The 22,266-nt window shown below is 36.5% G+C and overlaps 2 protein-coding genes across 4 annotated transcripts in view; one reads left to right on the top strand and one right to left on the bottom strand.

Moving 5' to 3' along the window:
• The window catches only part of COMMD6 (COMM domain containing 6), a 32,311-nt gene extending 11,830 nt beyond the window's left edge, over positions 1 to 20,481 (top strand). For all 3 annotated transcript variants that reach the window (XM_057494589.1, XM_036893813.2, XM_057494588.1), the window contains 2 exons: positions 16,569 to 16,721; positions 20,268 to 20,481. In XM_057494589.1, coding sequence (XP_057350572.1) covers positions 16,596 to 16,721; positions 20,268 to 20,318 — 177 coding nt within the window. In that variant the 5' untranslated portion in view covers positions 16,569 to 16,595 and the 3' untranslated portion in view covers positions 20,319 to 20,481. The remainder of the gene's footprint in view (positions 1 to 16,568; positions 16,722 to 20,267) is intronic.
• Positions 1 to 22,266, bottom strand: part of UCHL3 (ubiquitin C-terminal hydrolase L3) — a 117,686-nt gene that overhangs the window by 67,055 nt on the left and 28,365 nt on the right. The gene's annotated exons all lie outside the window — the stretch shown is intronic.

Here is a 22,266-nt window from a genome sequence, read left to right as displayed (position 1 = left end):
AGTCTGTCCTTTTTTTTTTTTTTTTTGTGAGGGCATCTCTCATATTTATTGATCAAATGGTTGTTAACGACAATAAAATTCTGTATAGGGGAGTCAATGCTCAATGCACAATCATTAATCCACCCCAAGCCTAATTTTCGTCAGTCTCCAATCTTCTGAGGCATAACAAACAAGTTCTTACATGGAGAACAAATTCTTACATAATGAATAAGTTACACAGTGAACAGTACAAGGGCAGTCATCACAGAAACTTTCGGTTTTGCTCATGCATTATGAACTCTAAACAGTCAGTTCAAATATGAATACTCATTTGGTTTTTATACTTGATTTATATGTGGATACCACATTTCTCTCTTTATTATTATTATTTTTAATAAAATGCTGAAGTGGTAGGTAGATACAAGATAAAGGTAGAAAACATAGTTTAGTGTTGTAAGAGAGCAAATGTAGATGATCAGGTGTGTGCCTGTAGACTATGTGTTAATCCAAGCTAGACCAGGGCAATAAAACATCCACGTATGCAGAAGATTTCTCTCAGAACAGGGGGGGTGAGGTTCTAAGCCTCACCTCTGTTGATCCCCAATTTCTCACCTGATGGCCCCCCTGCGACTGTGCCTGTCTTAGGTTGTTCCTCCCTTGAGGAATCTTACCCGTCTCTGGCTAACCAGTCATCTTCCGGGGCCATACAGGGAAATGTGAAGTTGGTAAGTGAGAGGGAAGCCTTATTGTTTGAAAAGGTTAGCTTTTTATTTCTTTGCATATTTATGCCCTGTGGCTTCTATGCCCAGCATTTGTCTTGAGGTATCTTTACCACTTGGAGGAGTTATGATACTCGGTAAATTTGATATGAGGCACGAATTCTATTTAAGGGTTGTAATTAGGAAGGAAGAAGAAAAGCTATAGAAGTAGCAGGCGGAAGAAAACATGGGAAGATTGATTATTTCTTTGACATATCTTCTTGTAGAGTAACTTCAGCCTATATAGGTTTTAAGCTACTACTTAAATTGCGCACACACATTAACATAATAGGAGTATAGTTACATAACCAAAGCATATCTGTAATTACCAGCCATCTCCAGTGAAACCAAGAAAACCATTAAGGCACCTTAGGCATTTGTGAAAACTTATCTATGATATGGTGGATATTGTCCAACTGAACTTGAACAGTCTGAGAGAAATCAGACAAATTAAAACAACCCATTCCTGGGGAATGTTCACATCCCTTATGTTCTTTTAACAGTAAATAGTCTGTAGTTGTAAGAGTTTGGAGCGCTACAATTTGCACTTCTCCAAATTCTTGGTTGAGTTCCAACAGTATAGATCCAGTCAAATTTGTTGTTTTACTGTATGCACAGGCCAGCTTAGATATCTCCTTCCTCATTCCCATGGCAAGTCCAGGAGCTGGTGGGATGGGTGCATCTACAGCTGTAGCAGTGCTTGGATCTTTGTTGGTGGTTTTTGATGATCATCTTCTGGCATGAGTCTTCCAGAGAGTGCAGATGTTGGAAGTTCTTTTTCATATCGTATCTTAGTTCATTTTCGGGGTAGCCCAATTAGGCTTTGACCCTTTGTATAAACACAAACAGACCCTTTGCCTACACTTTTATATGCCCTTTATACCCTTGTGTAGAACTCGTTGGAGGTTAGCACACAGGAACTGCCCTTTTTTTTTTTTTGGTATCACTAATCTACACTTACATGACGAATATTATGTTAACTAGGCTCTCCCCTATACCAGGTCTCCCCTATAAACCCCTTTACAGTCACTGTCCATCAGCATAGCAAAATGTTGTAGAATCACTACTTGCCTTCTCTGTGTTGTACAGCCCTCCCTTTTCTCCTACCACCCCATGCATGTTAATCTTAATACCCCCCTACTTCTCCCCCCCTTATCCCTCCCTACCCACCCATCCTCCCAAGTCCCTTTCCCTTTGGTACCTGTTAGTCCATTCTTGAGTTCTGTGATTCTGCTGCTGTTTTGTTCCTTCAGTTTTTCCTTTGTTCTTATATTCCACAGATAAGTGAAATCATTTGGTATTTCTCTTTCTCCGCTTGGCTTGTTTCACTGAGCATAATACCCTCCAGCTCCATCCATGTTGCTGCAAATGATTGGATTTGCCCTTTTCTTATGGCTGAGTAGTATTCCATTGTGTATATGTACCACATCTTCTTTATCCATTCATCTATTGATGGACATTTAGGTTGCTTCCAATTCTTGGCTATTGTAAATAGTGCTGCAATAAACATAGGGGTGCATCTGTCTTTCTCAAACTTGATTGCTGCATTCTTAGGGTAAATTCCTAGGAGTGGAATTCCTGGGTCAAATGGTAAGTCTGTTTTGAGCATTTTGATATACCTCCATACTGCTTTCCACAATGGTTGAACTAACTTACATTCCCACCAGCAGTGTAGGAGGGTTCCCCTTTCTCCACAGCCTTGCCAACATTTGTTGTTGTTTGTCTTTTGGATGGCAGCCATCCTTACTGGTGTGAGGTGATACCTCATTGTAGTTTTAATTTGCATCTCTCTGATAATTAGCGATGTGGAGCATCTTTTCATGTGTCTGTTGGCCATCTGTATTTCTTTTTTGGAGAACTGTCTGTTCTGTTCCTCTGCCCATTTTTTAATTGGGTTATTTGTTTTTTGTTTGTTGAGGCGTGTGAGCTCCTTATATATTCTGGACGTCAAGCCTTTATCGGATGTGTCATTTTCAAATATATTCTCCCATACTGTAGGGATCCTTGTTCTATTGATGGTGTCTTTTGCTGTACAGAAGCTTTTCAGCTTAATATAGTCCCACTTACTCATTTTTGCTGTTGTTTTCCTTGCCCGGGGAGATATGTTCAAGAAGAGGTCACTCATGTTTATGTCTAAGAGGTTTTCGCCTATGTTTTCTTCCAAGAGTTTAATGGTTTCATGGCTTACATTCAGGTCTTTGATCCATTTTGAGTTTACTTTTGTATATGGGGTTAGACAATGGTCCAGTTTCATTCTCCTACATGTAGCTGTCCAGTTTTGCCAGCACCACCTGTTGAAGAGACTGTCATTTCGCCATTGTATGTCCATGGCTCCTTTATCAAATATTAATTGACCATATATGTCTGGGTTAATGTCTGGATTCTCTAGTCTGTTCCATTGGTCTGTGGCTCTGCTCTTGTGCCAGTACCAAATTGTCTTGATTACTATGGCTTTATAGTAGAGCTTGAAGTTGGGGAGTGAGATCCCCCCTACTTTATTCTTCTTTCTCAGGATTGCTTTGGCTATTCGGGGTCTTTGGTGTTTCCATATGAATTTTTGAATTATTTGTTCCAGTTCATTGAAGAATGTTGCTGGTAGTTTCATAGGGATTGCATCAAATCTGTATATTGCTTTGGGCAGGATGGCCATTTTAACGATATTAATTCTTCCTAGCCACGAGCATGGGATGAGTTTCCATCTGTTAGTGTCCCCTTTAATTTCTCTTAAGAGTGACTTGTAGTTTTCAGAGTATAAGTCTTTCACTTCTTTGGTTAGTTTTATTCCTAGGTATTTTATTTTTTTTGATGCAATTGTGAATGGAGTTGTTTTCCTGATTTCTCTTTCTGTTGGTTCATTGTTAGTGTATAGGAAAGCCACAGATTTCTGTGTGTTGATTTTGTATCCTGCAACTTTGCTGTATTCCGATATCAGTTCTAGTAGTTTTGGGGTGGAGTCTTTAGGGTTTTTTATGTACAGTATCATGTCATCTGCAAATAGTGACAGTTTAACTTCTTCTTTACCAATCTGGATTCCTTGTATTTGTTTATTTTGTCTGATTGCCGTGGCTAGGACCTCCAGTACTATGTTAAATAACAGTGGAGAGAGTGGGCATCCCTGTCTAGTTCCCGATCTCAGAGGAAATGCTTTCAGCTTCTCGCTGTTCAATATAATGTTGGCTGTGGGTTTATCATAGATGGCCTTTATTATGTTGAGGTACTTGCGCTCTATTCCCATTTTGCTGAGAGTTTTTAACATGAATGGATGTTGAACTTTGTCAAATGCTTTTTCAGCATCTATGGAGATGATCATGTGGTTTTTGTCTTTCTTTTTGTTGATGTGGTGGATGATGTTGATGGACTTTCGAATGTTGTACCATCCTTGCATCCCTGGGATGAATCCCACTTGGTCATGGTGTATGATCCTTTTGATGTATTTTTGAATTCGGTTTGCTAATATTTTGTTGAGTATTTTTGCGTCTACGTTCATCAGGGATATTGGTCTGTAGTTTTCTTTTTTGGTGGTGTCTTTGCCTGGTTTTGGTATTAGGTTGATGTTAGCTTCATAGAATGAGTTTGGGAGTATCCCCTCCTCCTCTATTTTTTGGAAAACTCTAAGGAGAATGGGTATTATGTCTTCCCTGTATGTCTGATAAAATTCCGAGGTAAATCCATCTGGCCCGGGAGTTTTGTTCTTTGGTAGTTTTTTGATTACCACTTCAATTTCGTTGCTGGTAATTGGTCTGTTTAGATTTTCTGTTTCTTCCTGGGTCAATCTTGGAAGGTTATATTTTTCTAGGAAGTTGTCCATTTCTCCTAGGTTTCCCAGCTTGTTAGCATATAGGTTTTCATAGTATTCTCCAATAATTCTTTGCATTTCTGTGGGGTCCGTCGTGATTTTTCCTTTCTCGTTTCTGATACTGTTGATTTGTGTTGACTCTCTTTTCTTCTTAATAAGTCTGGCTAGAGGCTTATCTATTTTGTTTATTTTCTCAAAGAACCAGCTCTTGGTTTCATTGATTTTTGCTATTGTTTTATTCTTCTCAATTTTATTTATTTCTTCTCTGATCTTTATTATGTCCCTCCTTCTGCTGACCTTAGGCCTCATCTGGTCTTCTTTTTCCAATTTCGATAATTGTGACATTAGACCATTCATTTGGGATTGCTCTTCCTTTTTTAAATATGCTTGGATTGCTATATACTTTCCTCTTAAGACTGCTTTTGCTGCGTCCCACAGAAGTTGGGGCTTAGTGTTGTTGTTGTCATTTGTTTCCATATATTGCTGGATCTCCATTTTGATTTGGTCATTGATCCATTGATTATTTAGGAGCGTGTTGTTAAGCCTCCATGTGTTTGTGAGCCTCTTTGCTTTCTTTGTACAGTTTATTTCTAGTTTTATGCCTTTGTGGTCTGAAAAGTTGGTTGGTAGGATTTCAATCTTTTGGAATTTTCTGAGGCTCTTTTTGTGGCCTAGTATGTGGTCTATTCTGGAGAATGTTCCATGTGCACTTGAGAAGAATGTATATCCCGCTGCTTTTGGATGTAGAGTTCTATAGATGTCTATTAGGTCCATCTGCTCTACTGTGTTGTTCAGTGTTTCCGTGTCCTTACTTATTTTCTGCCCAGTGGATCTATCCTTTGGGGTGAGTGGTGTGTTGAAATCTCCTAGAATGAATGCATTGCAGTCTATGTCCCCCTTTAGTTCTGTTAGTATTTGTTTCACATATGCTGGTGCTCCTGTGTTGGGTGCATATATATTTAGAATGGTTATATCCTCTTCTTTGACTGAGCCCTTTATCATTATGTAGTGTCCTTCTTTATCTCTTGTTACTTTCTTTGTTTTGAAGTCTATTTTGTCTGATATTAGTACTGCAACCCCTGCTTTCTTCTCACTGTTGTTTGCTTGAAATATGTTTTTCCATCCCTTGTCTTTTAGTCTGTACATGTCTTTGGGTTTGAGGTGAGTTTCTTGTAAGCAGCATATAGATGGGTCTTGCTTTTTTATCCATTCTGTTACTCTGTGTCTTTTGATTGGTGCATTCAACCCATTAACATTTAGGGTGACTATTGAAAGATATGTACTTATTGCCATTGCAGGCTTTAAATTCGTGGTTACCAAAGGTTCAAGGTTAGCCTCTTTAGTATCTTACTGCCTAACTTAGCTCGCTTATTGAGCTGTTATATACACTGTCTGGAGATTCTTTTCTTCTCTCCCTTCTTGTTCCTCCTCCTCGATTCTTCATATGTTGGGTGTTTTGTGCTGTGCTCTTTCTAGGAGTGCTCCCATCTAGAGCAGTCCCTGTAAGATGTTCTGTAGTGGTGGTTTGTGGAAAGCAAATTCCCTCAGCTTTTGTTTTTCTGGGAATTGTTTAATCCCACCATCATATTTGAATGATAGTCGTGCTTGATACAGTATCCTTGGTTCAAGGCCCTTCTGTTTCATTGTATTAAATATATCATGCCATTGTCTTCTGGCATGTAAAGTTTCTGTTGAGAAATCTGACGTTAGCCTGATGGGTTTCCCTTTATAGGTGACCTTTTTCTCTCTAGCTGCCTTTAACACTCTTTCCTTGTCCTTGATCTTTGCCATTTTAATTATTATGTGTCTTGGTGTTGTCCTTCTTGGATCCTTTCTGTTGGGGGTTCTGTGTATTTCCGTGGTCTGTTCGATTACTTCCTCCCCCAGTGTGGGGAAGTTTTCAGCAATTATTTCTTCTAAGATACTTTCCATTTCTTTTCCTCTCTCTTCTTCTTCTGGGACCCCTATAATACGGATATTGTTCCTTTTGGATTGGTCACACAGTTCTCTTAATATTGTTTCATTCCTGGAGATCCTTTTGTCTCTCTCTAAGTCAGCTTCTATGCGTTCCTGTTCTCTGATTTCAATTCCATCAATGGCCTCTTTCATTCTATCCATTCTGCTTATAAACCCTTCCAGAGTTTGTTTCATTTCTGCGATCTCCTTTCTGGCATCTGTGATCTCCTTCCGGACTTCATCCCATTTCTCTTGCGTATTTCTCTGCATCTCTGTCAGCATGTTTATGATTCTTATTTTGAATTCTTTGTCAGGAAGACTGGTTAGGTCTGTCTCCTCTGGTGTTGTCTCTGTGATCTTTGTCTGCCTGTAGCTTTGCCTTTTCATGGTGATAGGAATAGTCTGCAGAACTGGGACGAGTGACGGCTGGAAGGACTTCCTTTCTTGTTGGTTTGTGGCCCTCCTCTCCTGGGAGAACAGCGCCCTCTAGTGGCTTGTGCTGCGCAGCTGCGCGCAGACAGGGTTTCTGCTTCCTGCCCGGCTGCTATGGAGTTAATCTCCGCTGTTGCTGTGGGCGTGGCCTGGCTCGGGCAGCTACTCCAAAGTGGTGGAGTCGCGTTGGAGCAGGAGCTGCTGGGAGGCTATTTATCTCCGTAAGGGGCCTCCCTGCTCCCTGCAGCCCAGGGGTTAGGGTGCCCGGAGATCCCAGATTCCCTACCTCTGGATTAAGTGACCCGCCCTGCCCCTTTAAGAATTCCAAAAAGCACCCGCCAAAACAAAACAACGCCCACCAAAAAAAAAAAAGAAAAAAAAATTTTTTTAATTAAAAAAAAAAAAAAAGTTTTTAATTTAAAAAAGAAAAAAAAAGGTGGTCGTTCGTTTTTCTTTATTCTGCGGTGCCAGCCTCAGGCCTCTGCTCACCGGTCTTTCTGCCCTGTTTCCCTAGTATTGGGGTCCCTATCCCTTTAAGACTTCCAAAAAGCGCTCGCCAAAACAAAACAGCAAAAAAGCAAAAAAAAATGGTAGCGCGCTTTTCTTATGTCCTCTGTCGCCCAGCCTCCAGTGCCCGCTCACTGTTCTTGCTGCCCTGTTTTCCTAGTATCGAGCGCCCTGCACTCTGGCCCGGATGGCTGGGGCTGGGTGTTCGGCAGTCCTGGGCTCCGCTCCCTCCCGCTCTGCCTGCTCTTCTCCCGCTGGGAGCTGGGGGGAGGGGCGCTCGGCTCCCGCGGGGCCGGGGCTTGTATCTTACCCCCTTCGTGAGGCGCTGGGTTCTCTCAGGTGCGGATGTGGTCTGGATATTGTCCTGTGTCCTCTGGTCTTTATTCTAGGAAGGGTTGTCTTTGTTATATTTTCATAGATATATGTTGTTTTGGGAGGAGATTTCCGCTGCTCTACTCACGCCGCCATCTTCCGCCCCTCCGGTATATGGTTCTGTTCTTGTGCCAGTACCAAATTGTCTTGATTACTGTGGCTTTGTAGTAGAGCTTAAAGTTGGGAAGCGAGATACCTCCTGCTTTATTCTTCCTTCTCAGGATTGTTTTGGCTATTCGGGGTCTGTTGCGGTTCCATATGAATTTCAGAATGATTTGCTCTAGTTCATTGAAGAATGCTTTTGGTATTTTGATAGGAATTGCATTGAACCTGGAGATTGCTTTAGGCAGGATGGCCATTTTGACAATATTAATTCTTCCTATCCATGAGCATGGGATGTTTTTCCATTTATTGGTATCTTCTTTAATTTCTCTCATGAGTATCTTGTTTTCGGGGTATAGGTCTTTACCTTCTTTGGTTAAGGTTATTCCTAGGTATTTTATTCTTCTTGATGCAACTGTGAATGGAATTGTTTTCCTAATTTCTCTTTCTGTTAATTCATTTTTAGTGTATAGGAATGCAACAGATTTCTGTGTATTAATTCTGTATCCTGCAACTTTGCTTAATTCAGATATTAGATCTAGTAGTTTTGGAGTGGATTCTTTAGTTTTTTTTTTTATGTACAATGTCACGTAATCTGCGAACAGGGACAGATTAACTCCTTCCTTACCAATTTGGATGCCTTTTATGTCTTTTTGTTGTCTGATTGCCATGGCTAGGACCTCCAGTACTATAGAAGTGGGGAGAGTGGGCATCCTTGTCTTGTTCCCGATCTTAAAGGAAAACCTTTCAGCTTCTCGCTGTTAAGTATAATGTTGGCTGTGGGTTTGTTATATATGGCCTTTATTATGTTGAGATACTTGCTTTCTATACCCATTTTGTTGAGAGTTTTTATCATGAATGGATGTTGAATTTTGTCAAATGCTTTTTCAGCATCTATGGAGATGATCATGTGGTTTTTGTACTTCTTTTTGTTGATGTGGTGGATGATGTTGATGGATTTTCAAGTGTTGTACCATCCTTGCCTACCTGGAATAAATCCTACTTGATCATGATGGATGATATTTTTTATGTATTTTTGAATTCAGTTTGCTAGTATTTTGTTGAGTATTTTTGCATCTATGTGCATCAGGGATATTGGTCTGTAATTTTCTTTTTTTGTGGTGTCTTTGCCCGGTTTTGGTATTAGAGTGATGCTGGCCTCATAGAATGAGTTTGGAATTATTCCCTCTTCTTCTACTCTTTGGAAAAATTTAAGGAGGATGGTTATTAGGTCTTCACTAAATGTTTGATAAAATTCAGTGGTGAATACATCTGATCCAGTAGTTTTGTTCTTAGGTAGTTTTTTGATTACCAATTCAATTTCATTGATGGTTATTGGTATATTCAGATTTTTTGTTTCTTTCTGGGTCAGTCTTGGAAGGTTGTATTTTACTAGAAAGTTGTCCGTTTCATCTAGGTTATCCAATTTGTTGGCATATAATTTTTCATAGTATTCTCTAATAATTCTTTGTATTTCTGTGATGTCCACAGTGATTTTTCCTTTCTCATTTCTGATTCCGTTTATGTGTGTAGACTGTTTTTTTCTTGATAAGTCTGGCTAGAGTTTTATCTATTTTGTTTATTTTCTCGAAGAACCAGCTCTTGCTTTCATTGATTGTTTCTTTTGTTTTATTCTTCTCAATTTATTTATTTATTTCTGCTCTAATCTTTATTATGTCCCTCCTTCTATTGACTTTGGGCTCATTTGTTCTTCTTTTTCTAGTTTTGTTAATTGCTAGTTTAGAGTGTTCAAATGGGTTTGTTCTTCCCTAAGGTAGACCTATATTGCAATATACTTTCCTCTTAGAACTGCCTTTGCTGCATCCCACAGATTTTTCGGTGTTGAATTATTGTTGTCATTTGTCTCCATATATTGCTTGATCTCTGTTTTCATTTGGTCATTGATCCATTGGTTATTTGGAGCATATCAGGAAGCCTCCATGTATTTGTGGGATTTTTCATTTTCTTTGTATAATTTATTTCTAGTTTCATACCTTTGTGGTCTGAGAACATGGTTGGTACATTTCAATCTTTTTGAATTTACCGAGGCTCTCTTTGTGGCCTTGTATATGATCTATTCTTGAAAATGTTCTATGTGTACTTGGGAAGAAAGTGTATTCTGCTGCTTTTGGGTGTGGAGTTCTATAGATGTCTGTTAGGTCCATCTGTTCTAGTGTGTTGTTCAGTGCCTCTGTCTCCTTACTTATTTTCTGTCTGGTTGATCTGTCCTTCAGTGTGAGTAGAGTGTTGTAGTCATAGAATGAATGCATTGCATTCTATTTCACCTTTTAATTCTGTTAGTATTTGTTTCACATATGTAGGTGCTCCTGTGTTGTGTGCATACATATTTATAATGGTTATATCTTCTTGTTGGATTGACCCCTTTATCATCATATAATGTCCTTCTTTGTCTCTTGTGACTATCTTTGTTTTGAAGTCTATTTTGTCTGATATAAGTACTGCAACTCCTGCTTTTTTCTCCCTATTGGTTGCATGACATATCTTTTTCCATCCCTTCACTTTTGGTCTGGGCATGTCTTTGGGTTTGAGGTGAGTCTCTTGTAAGCAGCATATAGATGGGTCTTGTTTTTTTATCCATTCAGTGACTCTGTGTCTTTTGATTGGTGCATTCAGACCATTTACATTTAAGGTGATTATCGATAGGTATGTACTTATTGCCATTGCAGGCTTTAGATTTGTGGTTACCAAAGGTTCAAGGTTAACTTCCTTACTCTCTAAGAGTGTAACTTAACTCACTTAATATGCTGTTACAAACACAATCTAAAGGTTTTTTTCTCCTCCTTTTGCTTCCTCCTCCATTCTTTGTATATGTATCATATTCTATACTCTTTTGTCTATCCCTTGATTGACTTTGGGAATAGTTGATTTAATTTTGTATTTGCTTAGTAATTAGCTGTTCTTCTTTCTTTACTGTGGTTTTATTACCTCTGGTGACAGCTATTAAACCTCAAGGACACTTCCATCTATAGCAGTCCCTCCAAAATACAGTGTAGAGATGGTTTTGAGGAGGTAAATTCTCTCAGCTTTTGCTTATCTGTGAATTGTTTAATCCCTCCTTCAAATTTAAATGATAATCTTGCTGGATAAAGTAATCTTGGTTCCAGGCCCTTTTGCTTCATGGCATTAAATACAGCATGCCACTCCCTTCTGGCCTGTAAGGTTTCTGCTGAGAAGTCTGATGATAGTCGGTTGGGCTTTCCTTTGTATGTGATCTTATTTCTCTCTCTGGCTGCTTTTAATAGTCTGTCCTTATCCGTGATCTTTGTCATTCTAATTACTATAATTAGAAGGTTTTTTTTGCATTTTATTTCATTTAGAATTTGGAAATTCTTATCTCATAGACCTAATGTCAGCTCTCTTTTACCTGTGAATACTAACTTTGCACAGTGAGTGTCTGGATGGCAGCTCTTCTTATCTCCTCACTTGCCAGTGGATTCGAACATAATGTTCCATACTTTTTTTTGTTTGAAATGTTCCAGATAACCTAATGTTTTATTTCAGAGAGAGTCAGGTAAGCAATGTTTTTCTCTTAACATTTTGCTGTGGACGGTAAATCAACGAGGGATTATACAGCAAGCTATAGTGCCTGATTACATTTCTGGACATGACCATTGAGCTGATTAAAAAACTCTCTCTAATCATGAACTCCCTTGAGTTCTTTTTCTGTATTTTCAGCCACTTACTGAATATTCCTAATTAGATACCCCTTGTCATTTCCTGATAATACCTTTGGACTTTATGAAAATTATATAGAGTCCTGATTGATAGTGGTATCAGCCTTCTTTGAGTCACCTGGGCTTAAATTTTCTTAGTTGTCTTTGATTCCTCCCATCACTACATAAACAATCATCAAGATGAGAGATTCATTTTTTCTGGTAATCCTACTCATCATTGCCTTAGTTCAGGCACTTAGAACCTTACATCTGGATTATTGTTGTATTCTGCTGTCAGTAGACGAGTCTTTTTTAATCAGTACTTTCATTCCCGTTACTCAAAAATTTTCAGCAAATCTCCAGTGAAAAAGTTTAATTGACTTATATTTCCCATAGTAAGATAAGGCATACAAGAGTACTCTGAAAACCTCTGAAAACTTGCAAGGAATTACTGCCTTCTGATCACTTTTGTCAGCTTTATTTTCTGTACTTCATTACAAGAGCCTTTCACTTAAGGGCAAATAAATGCTCTATTCCTCTATTCTAGTTACTCTTTATCTCTAGTTGGTTCAGCTTAATATTTATTGAGCATTTATTTTTTACTTAGTTGTACAGTTGACTCTTGAACAATGCAGGTTTCACCTGTGAGGGTCCACTTACATGGAGTTTTTTTCAATATATTGGAAAAATATCTGGAGATTTGAGAATTTGAAAAAACATTTTTCTAGCTTTACTCTAGGAAAACAATATATAAAATACATATAACATAAAAAGTATTTGTTAACCAACTATTTGCTATCAGTAAGGCTTCCAGTCAACAGCAAGCTATTAGTAGTTAAGTTTTGGGGGAGTCAAAAAAGGTACGTGGATTTTCGACTGCACAGGAATCAGCACCTCTAATCCCCATGTTGTGTAGGGTTAACTGTGTCTTTATGGAATATATAAAAAAGACACATTTTCCTCTCAATTTCAGTTGTTTAATCTTCAAAACTGAGTTTACAGCTTTTCCCTTCTATAAAGCTTGATCACCCTAGCCTACAGTAAATTTTTCCTTTCAACTAGAAATGTGGAACTCAGTAACCTATGTTTGCCCCCCATTTTATGTGCAAGGTAACATAAAGATAACACATATATAAAAAGGTATATAAAACATGAGCAGTTTAATGAATAATTTTCAAGTGAACATCTGTGTAACCACATCAAAATTCAAGAAATGGAGCATTACCAATACCTCAGAAGACTATCACATGCCCCTCCCCAGTCAAACTTCCTTTCCCTCCTCCCTAGAGGTAATGTTATCCCTCGATGGTAATCATATTCTTACTTCTCTTCATAGAAGAAACAAGAGATACCTGTTTAGCCACCTGTGTATGCATCCCTAAGCAGTATGCATTTACTTTTTCTCAAGTTTAAGAGAGCGGAGTCACATAACTTTTTGACCAGTTGCTTTGAATATTTGTTGTTAAGTGTAGCTGAAGTTGGTTTTCATTGCTGTGAAGTATTCATTTATTCATCTTATTAGTGACAAACATTTGTGTTGTTTCCAGTTTGGGGCTATTATAAATACAGCTACTAGGAACATTATCTTATGTGTATCCTGTGTGCATATGCACATTTTTTAAAGGTTATATCCCCAGTAACTGAATTGCTAGCTCACAGAATATGTGTAACTTCAGTTTTATTAGATAAAGACAGTTTCCCAAAAGATTGGCCCAGTGTAGACTTCCATCAACAGCATCCTTCCTTGCCAATACTTGGAATTGTTGGATTTAGGATTTTGCTGTTTTCTTAAGTGTGTAGTGGTATCTCATTGTGCTTTAAATTTTGCATTTCCCTATTTCCCAGTGAAGGTAAGCAATGTTTTCATATGTTTATTAGCTGTTTATAGTTCTTCTGTTATTTATCTTCTGTCCCTATTTTTATGTGGAGAACTTATTTAAAATGGATTTATACAATGTTTTTACTTACTAAAAATGTTAACCTTTTATCAGCACCAGTTTGGCCTATTATAATACTGTAACAGATTGGCTGAACACTAGTCTGAGACAGGAAGAAATTTTGGTCTCTACCCTAACATATTAAAAAAATTTTTTTTAAATTAAATTTATTTAAATCAAAAAGGTACCCACTTCCCCCCACCCGCATCTTGTAACCATCAATCTGTTGAGTCTGTGAGCTTAGTTTTTTTTAGTCATAAGAGAGATGACACGATATTTGTCTTTTTCTGATTTATTTCACTTAGCAGTAATGCCCTCCAGGTCCATCCATGTTGTTGCAAATGGCAAGATTTCCTTCTTTTTTTATGGCTGAATAATACTCTTTTGTGTATGTATATGTGTATATATGTGTGTGTACAAGTGCACATATATGTTTATATATGTATATATACTGCAATTTCTTTATCCCTTCATCCATCAATGGACACTTATGTTGTTTCCATAGCTTGGCTGTTGTAAATAATACTGCAATGAATATGGGGGTGCCTGTCTTTTAAAATCAGCGTTTTTATTTTCCTTGGATAAATGCCCAGAAATGGAGTTGCTGGATCATGTGATCTACTTTAAATTTTTTAGGGAACCTTCATTCTGTTTTTCATATTGGTTGTATCAACTTACATTCCTATCAACAGTATACAAGGGTTCCCTTCTCTCCAAAACCTTGCCAACACTTGTTATTTCTTATCATTTTGATAATAGCCTTTCTGCAGGTGTGAAGTGATACCTCATTTTGGTTTTGATTTCCATTTCCCTGATGATGATGATTGAGCATCTTTTCATGTACCTGTTGGTCATGTGTGTCTTTCAGATCTTCCCATTTTCTAATAGGATTGTTTTGTCTTTTTGGCATTGAGTTGTATGAGTATTATCTTTTGTATTTTTGTGGTATCTGTTGTAACATATCCTCTTTCATTTCTGGTTTTAAGTCCACTCTCCTTTTTTCTTGGTAATTCTAGCTTAAGGTTTGGTCAGTTCTGTCATTTCAAAGAATAAGCTCTGATCTATTCTATTGCCTTTTTAGTCTCTATTTCATTTATTTCTGCTCTGATTTTTGTAATTTCCTTCCTTTGAACTTTGAGCTTTGGTTGTTCTTTTCCTAATTCCTTGAGGTGTAAAGTTACATTGTTTATTTGAGACTTTTCTTATTTTTTGAGGTAGGCATTTCTCACTATTAGAACTTCCCTCTTGAACTGCTTTTGCTGCATCTCATAAGTTTTGGTATGTTGCATTTCTACATTTGTCTCAAGGTATTCTTTTATTTTTTTATTTCTACTTTGATGCATTGCTTATTCAGTAGCATGCTGTTTAATCACCACATAGTTTGTAAATTTTCAAGTTTCCTTCATGTAATTTCTAGTTTTATACCATTGTGTTCAGAAAAGATGCTTGATATGATTTCATTCCTCCTAAATTTATTAGACTTGTTTGTGTCCTAATATGACCTATCCTGGAAAATATTCCATGTGCCCTTGAGAGGAATGTGCAGACTGTTGCTTTTAGATGGAATGTTCTGTAAATATCTGTTAAGCCCATCTGGTCTAACATGTCATTTAAGGCTGATGTTTCTCAATTGATTTTCTGTCTGGATGATTTATTCAGTCATATGAATAGGATGTTAAAGTCCCCTACTATTATATTGCTGTCTATTTCTCCCTTTAGGTCTGTTAATACTTGCTTTATTTATTTAGATGCTACTATGTTGGATGCATAAATGATTACAAGTATTAAGTCCATTTGTTGGATTGACCTTTTAATCATGTAATGCCCTTGTCTCTTATTATAGTCTTTGCTTTAAACTCTGTTTTGACTGATACCAACATAGCTACTCCATCTTTCTTTTGGTTTCCATTTGCATGGAATATCTTTTTTCCATCCCTTCATTTTTAGTCTGTGTGTGTCTTTACATCTAAAGTGCGTTTCTTACACACAGCATTGAAGAATCTTGTTTATAGAAATACCCCACCTTTTATAAGAAGATTTGTTAATAAGCAAAGCTTTTTGCCCTATCAACATTAATTTGGTAGTAAAATGTATTGGTCAATCAACAGTTCTATTTTGTGAGTACCTGCTGTGTACCATGTACTTCTTTAAGCTTTGGAAACAAGAAACAGATTTCCTCCAATCACAGTCTTATATTTTAGAGTCAGTATGAAGAGCTGCATCTAGTCCTGATTTATGCCATAGCGACAATGAACAATCATTGACAGGATTTAGATTCAAAATATTGAGGCAGTTAGTGGTCAGTAAGCATGAATCAGACTTTAGTTTCAGTTCTAATCCAGAAGTGTATGACCTCTTGCATATTATCTAAGCTCTCTGAAATTCAGTTTGTCATCTGCAAGATAGAAATAATAGCCTATAATATTACAATGATTCAGTGAGGCATTTAATGCATGTATATTGCCAAGCACATCACCTGGCAGGTGTCTATCATCAAGAGTGATGAAATCTAAAACCATCATATCACCTAGTACTTCTGCTAGTATAAGGTTTCAGGTTGGAGACCATGGTGAGGAAAGGAACTGGAAGGGCTTCCATGTGTGCCTCAGTCACTTGTGAAGATGGTAAATGATTCATTTTCCCTTTTAGGACTTTTAGGTTGTGGAATGGAGAAGGCATATATGGAACAGGAAAGTGAGATGCTCTAAAGCATCTGGAGTCCCTTTAAGTGCAGGAGCAAAATAAAAGGAAAGCCAGCATCGCCACATCTTCCTTCTACTTCCATTATACATCTGGTGGAGAGTTTTGTTTTTTGTTTTTGCTTTTTTGTTTTGTAATATGACAGCGTTGTTTTCTACCTCTGTTTATGTCCCTTATTGCCTCTTTCCATTCTCATTTTATTGTTGTTCCCCTGGCAATATTAAAATGAAGATTTTTCTTTTTATTTGACTGGCATTGAAACTAAAAGTTGAATGTGAAAGCAGTAAAACTGAAAAATATATGTATTCTAAGCAGTGCTATCACCAGTGTATTGTTTTGTACTGTTTCATTACAGCTTATAGATTTTCAGTGGAAACTGGGGATGGCTGTGAGCTCGGACAGTTGCAGATCTCTGAAGTATCCTTATGTAGCAGTGTTGCTAAAAGTGGCAGATCATTCAGGCCAAATAAAGAACAAGTCCTTTGAAATGACAATTCCACAATTTCAGGTTTGTAATTTAACTCATTCAGTTTTAGTTCATTGTTCTGTAACTGCTGCTAAAAGAGACGTATAAAATCTTCCTTAAAGGAAAATTTTACACTTGTTTCATTTGCAGTTTTGATGTGCTTTATTTATCAGTGCACATAAAAGATCAACTTTTTTTCTGTGGAAATTTGATCAATTATGTTCAGTATTATTGATGTAATATGCTGAATTGAGTACTGTACCATTATATCACTCTCACAGTACCCCTCGGTGAGTATATTTAGGAAATTTTCATCTTCTCTGGCAGATATTTCCTTTGCATTTATTTTATTCTTATTCTTTATAGGCTTATTATTCAAGTATGATAAGCTAAATGAATGTTATCTTTGAGCAGTGCTGACCCTGCATTTTCTGACTAGTAATGTTTATAAAATGCAGATCAGAACATGAGTTCTTGATGACCAGTTTTATTGCTGAAGGCTTGAGTAACTAAATAGTTTATATTAAGGGTCATGTTGTATTACCATCCTACATCTTTTCTGTAGTAAGGAAGAAAAAAGGGTGTGGGTGTGAAATTAGGCTTTCTTTTAAATATCTATACAGGAAAACGTTTTGTCATCGATTGATACAACTGGTCTTAGAATTTTTTTGTTTTCATGCCTTTGGGTGAGTAAATAGATAAGACTCTTCACTGTAGTTAATACTCTAAGAAAAGCAGCCATAATGAATGAAATGGAAATATAATGAGAATTCTTTGTAAAACTAACTAAAAATAACTGGTCCTACACTTCCTTATTTTAAGAAAGCCTCTCATACACTACTTTAAGATGCTTTTTATTTCTTCTGTCAAAAACCGCACTGTTCCCCAGCTTTACTGAAGTATGATTGACAAAAATTGAATACATTTAAGGTATAAAATGTGGTGTTTTGGTGTATGTATAAGTTGTGAAGTGATTACCACAATCAAGTTAATTAAGAAATCCATTACATGTCATAATTGCCTTTTTGTGCATCTGTGTGGTAAGAACACTTGAGATGACTCTCTTAGCAAATTGCAAGTGTACCATATATTATCGACTGTAGTCACCATACTATACATTAGGACCCCAGAACTTACTGTGTGACTGAAAGTTTGTACTTTGGACCAACATCTATCTCATTTACCCTCCTCCCCAGTCCTGGTAACCATTGTCTACTCTCTATTAGTATGAGTTCTACTGTTTTAGATTCTACATGTAGGTGAGATCATGCACTAATTGTCTTTCTGTGTCTGGCTTATTTCACTTAGCATAATGGCATTCAGGTTCATTCATGTTATCAAAAATAGCAGGATTTCCTTCTTTTTACAGATGAGTAGTATTCTGTTTTCTTCATCCATTTTCTTTATCCATTCATCTGTCAACAGACACTTAAGTTGTTTCTATACCTTAACTACTGTGAGTAATGCTGCAGTGAACTTGGGAGTGCAGATATCTCTTTGAGACAGTGATTTTATTTCCGTTGGGTATATATACCCAAAGTGGGATTGCTGGATCATGTGGTAGTTCTGATTTACAAATTACATTTTAAGGGTTTATTTTCCCTTTGATTTCTTTCTTTTTTAAAGTGGTATCTGTGCTTTAAAACAAAAATAATGGTCACAGATTCAATACTATTAATGCTCGTTGGTCTTGGAAGGAATTAGGACTTGGTTAAAAGGAGATAGATGATATATTGTGATATGTGGGTAGTCTTTAAAACAAGAACTGATTCATGGAGTTTCCTCAAAAAACTAAAAATAGAAATACCATTTGACCCAGGAATTCCACTCCTGGGAATTTACCCTAAGAATGCAGGATTCCAGTTTCAAAAAGACATATGCACCCCTCGGTTTATCGCAGCACTATTTACAATAGCCAAGAAATGGAAGCAACCTAAGTGTCCATCAGTAGATGAATGGATAAAGAAGATATGGTACATATACACAATGGAATATTATTCAGCCATAAGAAGAAAACAAATCCTACCATTTGCAACAACATGGATGGAGCTAGAGGGTATTACGCTCAGTGAAATAAGCCAGGTGGAGAATGACAAGTATCAAATAATTTCACTCATCTGTGGAGTATAAGAACAAAGCAAAAACTGATGGAACAAAACAGCAGCAGACTCACAGAACCCAAGAACGGACTAACAGTTACCAAAGGGAAAGGGACTGGTGAGGATGGGTGAGAAGGGAGGGATAAGAGGAAAAAGGGGCATTATGATTAGTATACATAATGTAGGGGGGGAGTTACAGAGAAGGCAGTATAGCACAGAGAAGACAAGTAGTGATTCTATAGCATCTTACGCTGATGGACAGTGACTGTAATGGGGTATGTGGTGGGGACTTGATAATGAGAATCTAGTAACCACAGTGTTGTTCATGTAAGTGTGTATTAATGATACCAAAAAATTTTTAATTAATTAATTAAAAACAAAAAACAAAAAACTGACATACAATAAACTGTATGAGGTACAAAAAAAAATAAACAAGAACTGAATAAAGAGAATATAAGTTTCAATCCTTTTTGTAATCCTGGCCTAATTCTTATTTTTCTGTGCAGCATTCATGTTCTCAGATTCTACCTCTAGGAAATGTTTTTCTTATAGGAAAAAAATCACAAGTAGTCAGCTCTTTAAAGGTAACTTCTACATGGCTTAAAAGCTAACCAGGAAGACAGCCTGTTAGCTACATTATAGGACTGAGAGCTAATATTCTTTGAACTTTAATTTATATCTTTCTTAAAGCTGATATTTTGCTCAGTATATATTTTTAAAGAAATAGTTATATCCAGCTTCATTCCTTAATGAACTTACATATAAATTAAAATACATATACTCGTAAGTAGCAAAATATAAAGAAGACCAAATAGGAAGGAAAATACAAATATGTAAAGCATTAGAGGGTATCCTGATAGTTGAGGTTAAGTTTCATATTTGCCTCCTAGCTTCCTGGCAGATAGAGGAGAAGAAAAGAAAATGGAATTTGTTTGCTTCTTCTATCTGAGACTTTAAAAAAGATGACTTCTACAGAAGAACTACCATAGCAGCTCAGTTTTTAAATGAAAGAGAAATAAGCTTCTACCATATAAGCCGTTGTCAGTATTGGGTCCCTCACTGTCTGTGAACCCATGTCTTCAACAAGAAAACTCCTGCTATCCTGGAATGCAGTCTTCTGTTAGATTTGAAGTGGTTTGGAGCCTGGGAATGGACTGTCATTTTTGTTTTTATCTTCATTGTCTAGGGGTAGTGCTGAGTACTTAATAAATCTTTTTGATGTGATCTCAAAAGAACCTTCTCATGTATTTTTTAAAAGTTCTGTTGTCAGCTAATTCTCCAGCTCCATAATAATATTTTTGCTTGCAGTACCAAATTGTACCTGTTTTGTTTCTTACAGTAACTTTCCAGTAACAATAGTTGAGAATTTACTGTTAAAATGCAGACTTAATGTGTTATATAGCCTCTGATGGTCAGATATAAGTAAAAGAGCTACTTAAAATTTCTTCTAAAAGTAACATTAATATTATTTTTCCTCTTTTCTCTCCAGAATTTCTACAGACAATTCAAAGAAATTGCTGCAGTTATTGAAACTGTGTGAAAACTGGTTCTTGGTTGATAAGTTACTATCATATTCTAAGATCATGGACGTCACTTTCTGCATCAAAACTGCATAAGGATCAAATGATATTTATTAAGTGAAAAATGTACTTTTGGTTTTCCATTTTTTTTAAATAATAAAAAGACAAGTAGGAGTGCGAGAATGGTGACCAAAGCACAACTTTGTGAATATGCTAAAAGCCTCTGAATTGAACACTTGAATGGGTGAACTCTGTGCTATGTGAATTACATCTCAGTAAGAAATCAGACAAATAGGTGAATGACACACATTGAAGACAACAGAAGTTTAGGTATTAAGCTGATAGTTTTAAGCTTAGTGGTAATGGTAATTTGTCAAATGGATTTTACAAATAAAACCATATAATGAGTCATATATAGAAATGCAAATTTGGTTAGAATAACATTATAAACTCAATTTTATAACAGTCACTTATTATAAAAACAATCAGTGAGGAGAGTAAGGCTTCTCAAACATTTGGAATCAGGTTAGGATTAATTATTGCTCCCTATATTAGCCAAGCATTTGCTTGCTTCTGTTGTTAATATTTGTAGAAAGTTCAAATACATGCACAGAGATAGAAAAGTAGTTTTGAGTTCTTTATACAACTGAGTCATCCTGGTAGCACAGATTACTGTGTTAACATGAACTCCGTCAAATTTAAATTTATAAGCCAGTTGTTAAAATATTTTATAAATCGACAGCAATCTATACTATATAGCATTGCTTAGGAGAAAACAAATAGATCACTGGAGTAAGCTTGGTGGCCTAGATACAAGACACCTAAAACAAGGATGGCATTTTCAGTTGCATAAGAAAATTTGAAAATTTGATGAATGATACTAGCCGTTACAACATAAGCAAAAGTAACTTCCAGATGGATTGATTTAAATAGAAAAGGTAAAAATTAGAAGTTTTACAGAATATTTATGTTAACTAAGGCTTTTGAAGACAGCAACTCCATAGCTATAATATAAAACAAACATATTTGAAAATAGAATCAAAAAGTTATGTGTGGACAGAGAAGTAGTGATTCTATAGCGTCTTACTACGCTGCTGGACAGTGGCTGTGAAGGGGTATGTGGAGGGACTTGGTGAAGGGGGGAGCCTAGTAAACATAATGTCCTTCATGTAATTGTAGATTAATGATACCAAAATAAAAAAAAATAAGAAAGAATTTCCCAAGGGTTTTCCAAGTAACACATCTCTACATTATCGAACACTGTTCCCTTGATAGGTATGACTTGAAAAATGTGTACTGTGGTGGGATAAATGTGGAGAATTCTAATATTTTCCCCTTGGAGATTCACAGTGTACATTTACATATTGAAGGATCTCTGCAATAAAGAAACGCTATTAAAGGCATTTATCTACATGTTTTCCAAATGTATTTGATGTTTTGCAGATATTCTAAGACACCAGTGTGGAAACGCTGCATATTCATTTATATTCATTTGTGAATACTGGTGAAAGAGTTTAAAAAAAATGGTAAGACACAGAGTTCAATAGTACCTTTTGACTAAGTAAGGTACAGAACAATTTACTGTAAGAAAAAAAATATATAAAATATACTATGGCAAAAGGTCAAACAAAAAATATAATTATCTTAATGGGTGCTGAAAAGGTGCTTGAAAAAGTTCAGGACTCATTTTTTATTAAAATGCCTGAAATACTAGGAAGAGATTAATACTTCTTTAATCCAATAAAAAGAAATCAATATTGCATATCAACTATGCTTCAATAAAAATTTTTAAAAATATCAAAAAAAACAATTATGTGTGGAAAAATCGATCATAAAGACAAAGGTGTCAGGTTGATGTATCAGTTCCTGGTCTAAAAAATAAGTTAATTTAAATATTTCAAGTAGAAAGAGATTTTATACAAGAAATCAGATGCTCACTAAACTGTGAGAAAGACTGAAGGAGCAAGT

This window comes from Manis pentadactyla, chromosome 17 (assembly GCF_030020395.1).
Source record: "Manis pentadactyla isolate mManPen7 chromosome 17, mManPen7.hap1, whole genome shotgun sequence".
Lineage (NCBI taxonomy): Eukaryota > Metazoa > Chordata > Mammalia > Pholidota > Manidae > Manis > Manis pentadactyla.
The sequence above is the reverse complement of the archived record's forward strand: the minus strand, read 5'-3'. Positions and strand labels throughout refer to the sequence as shown.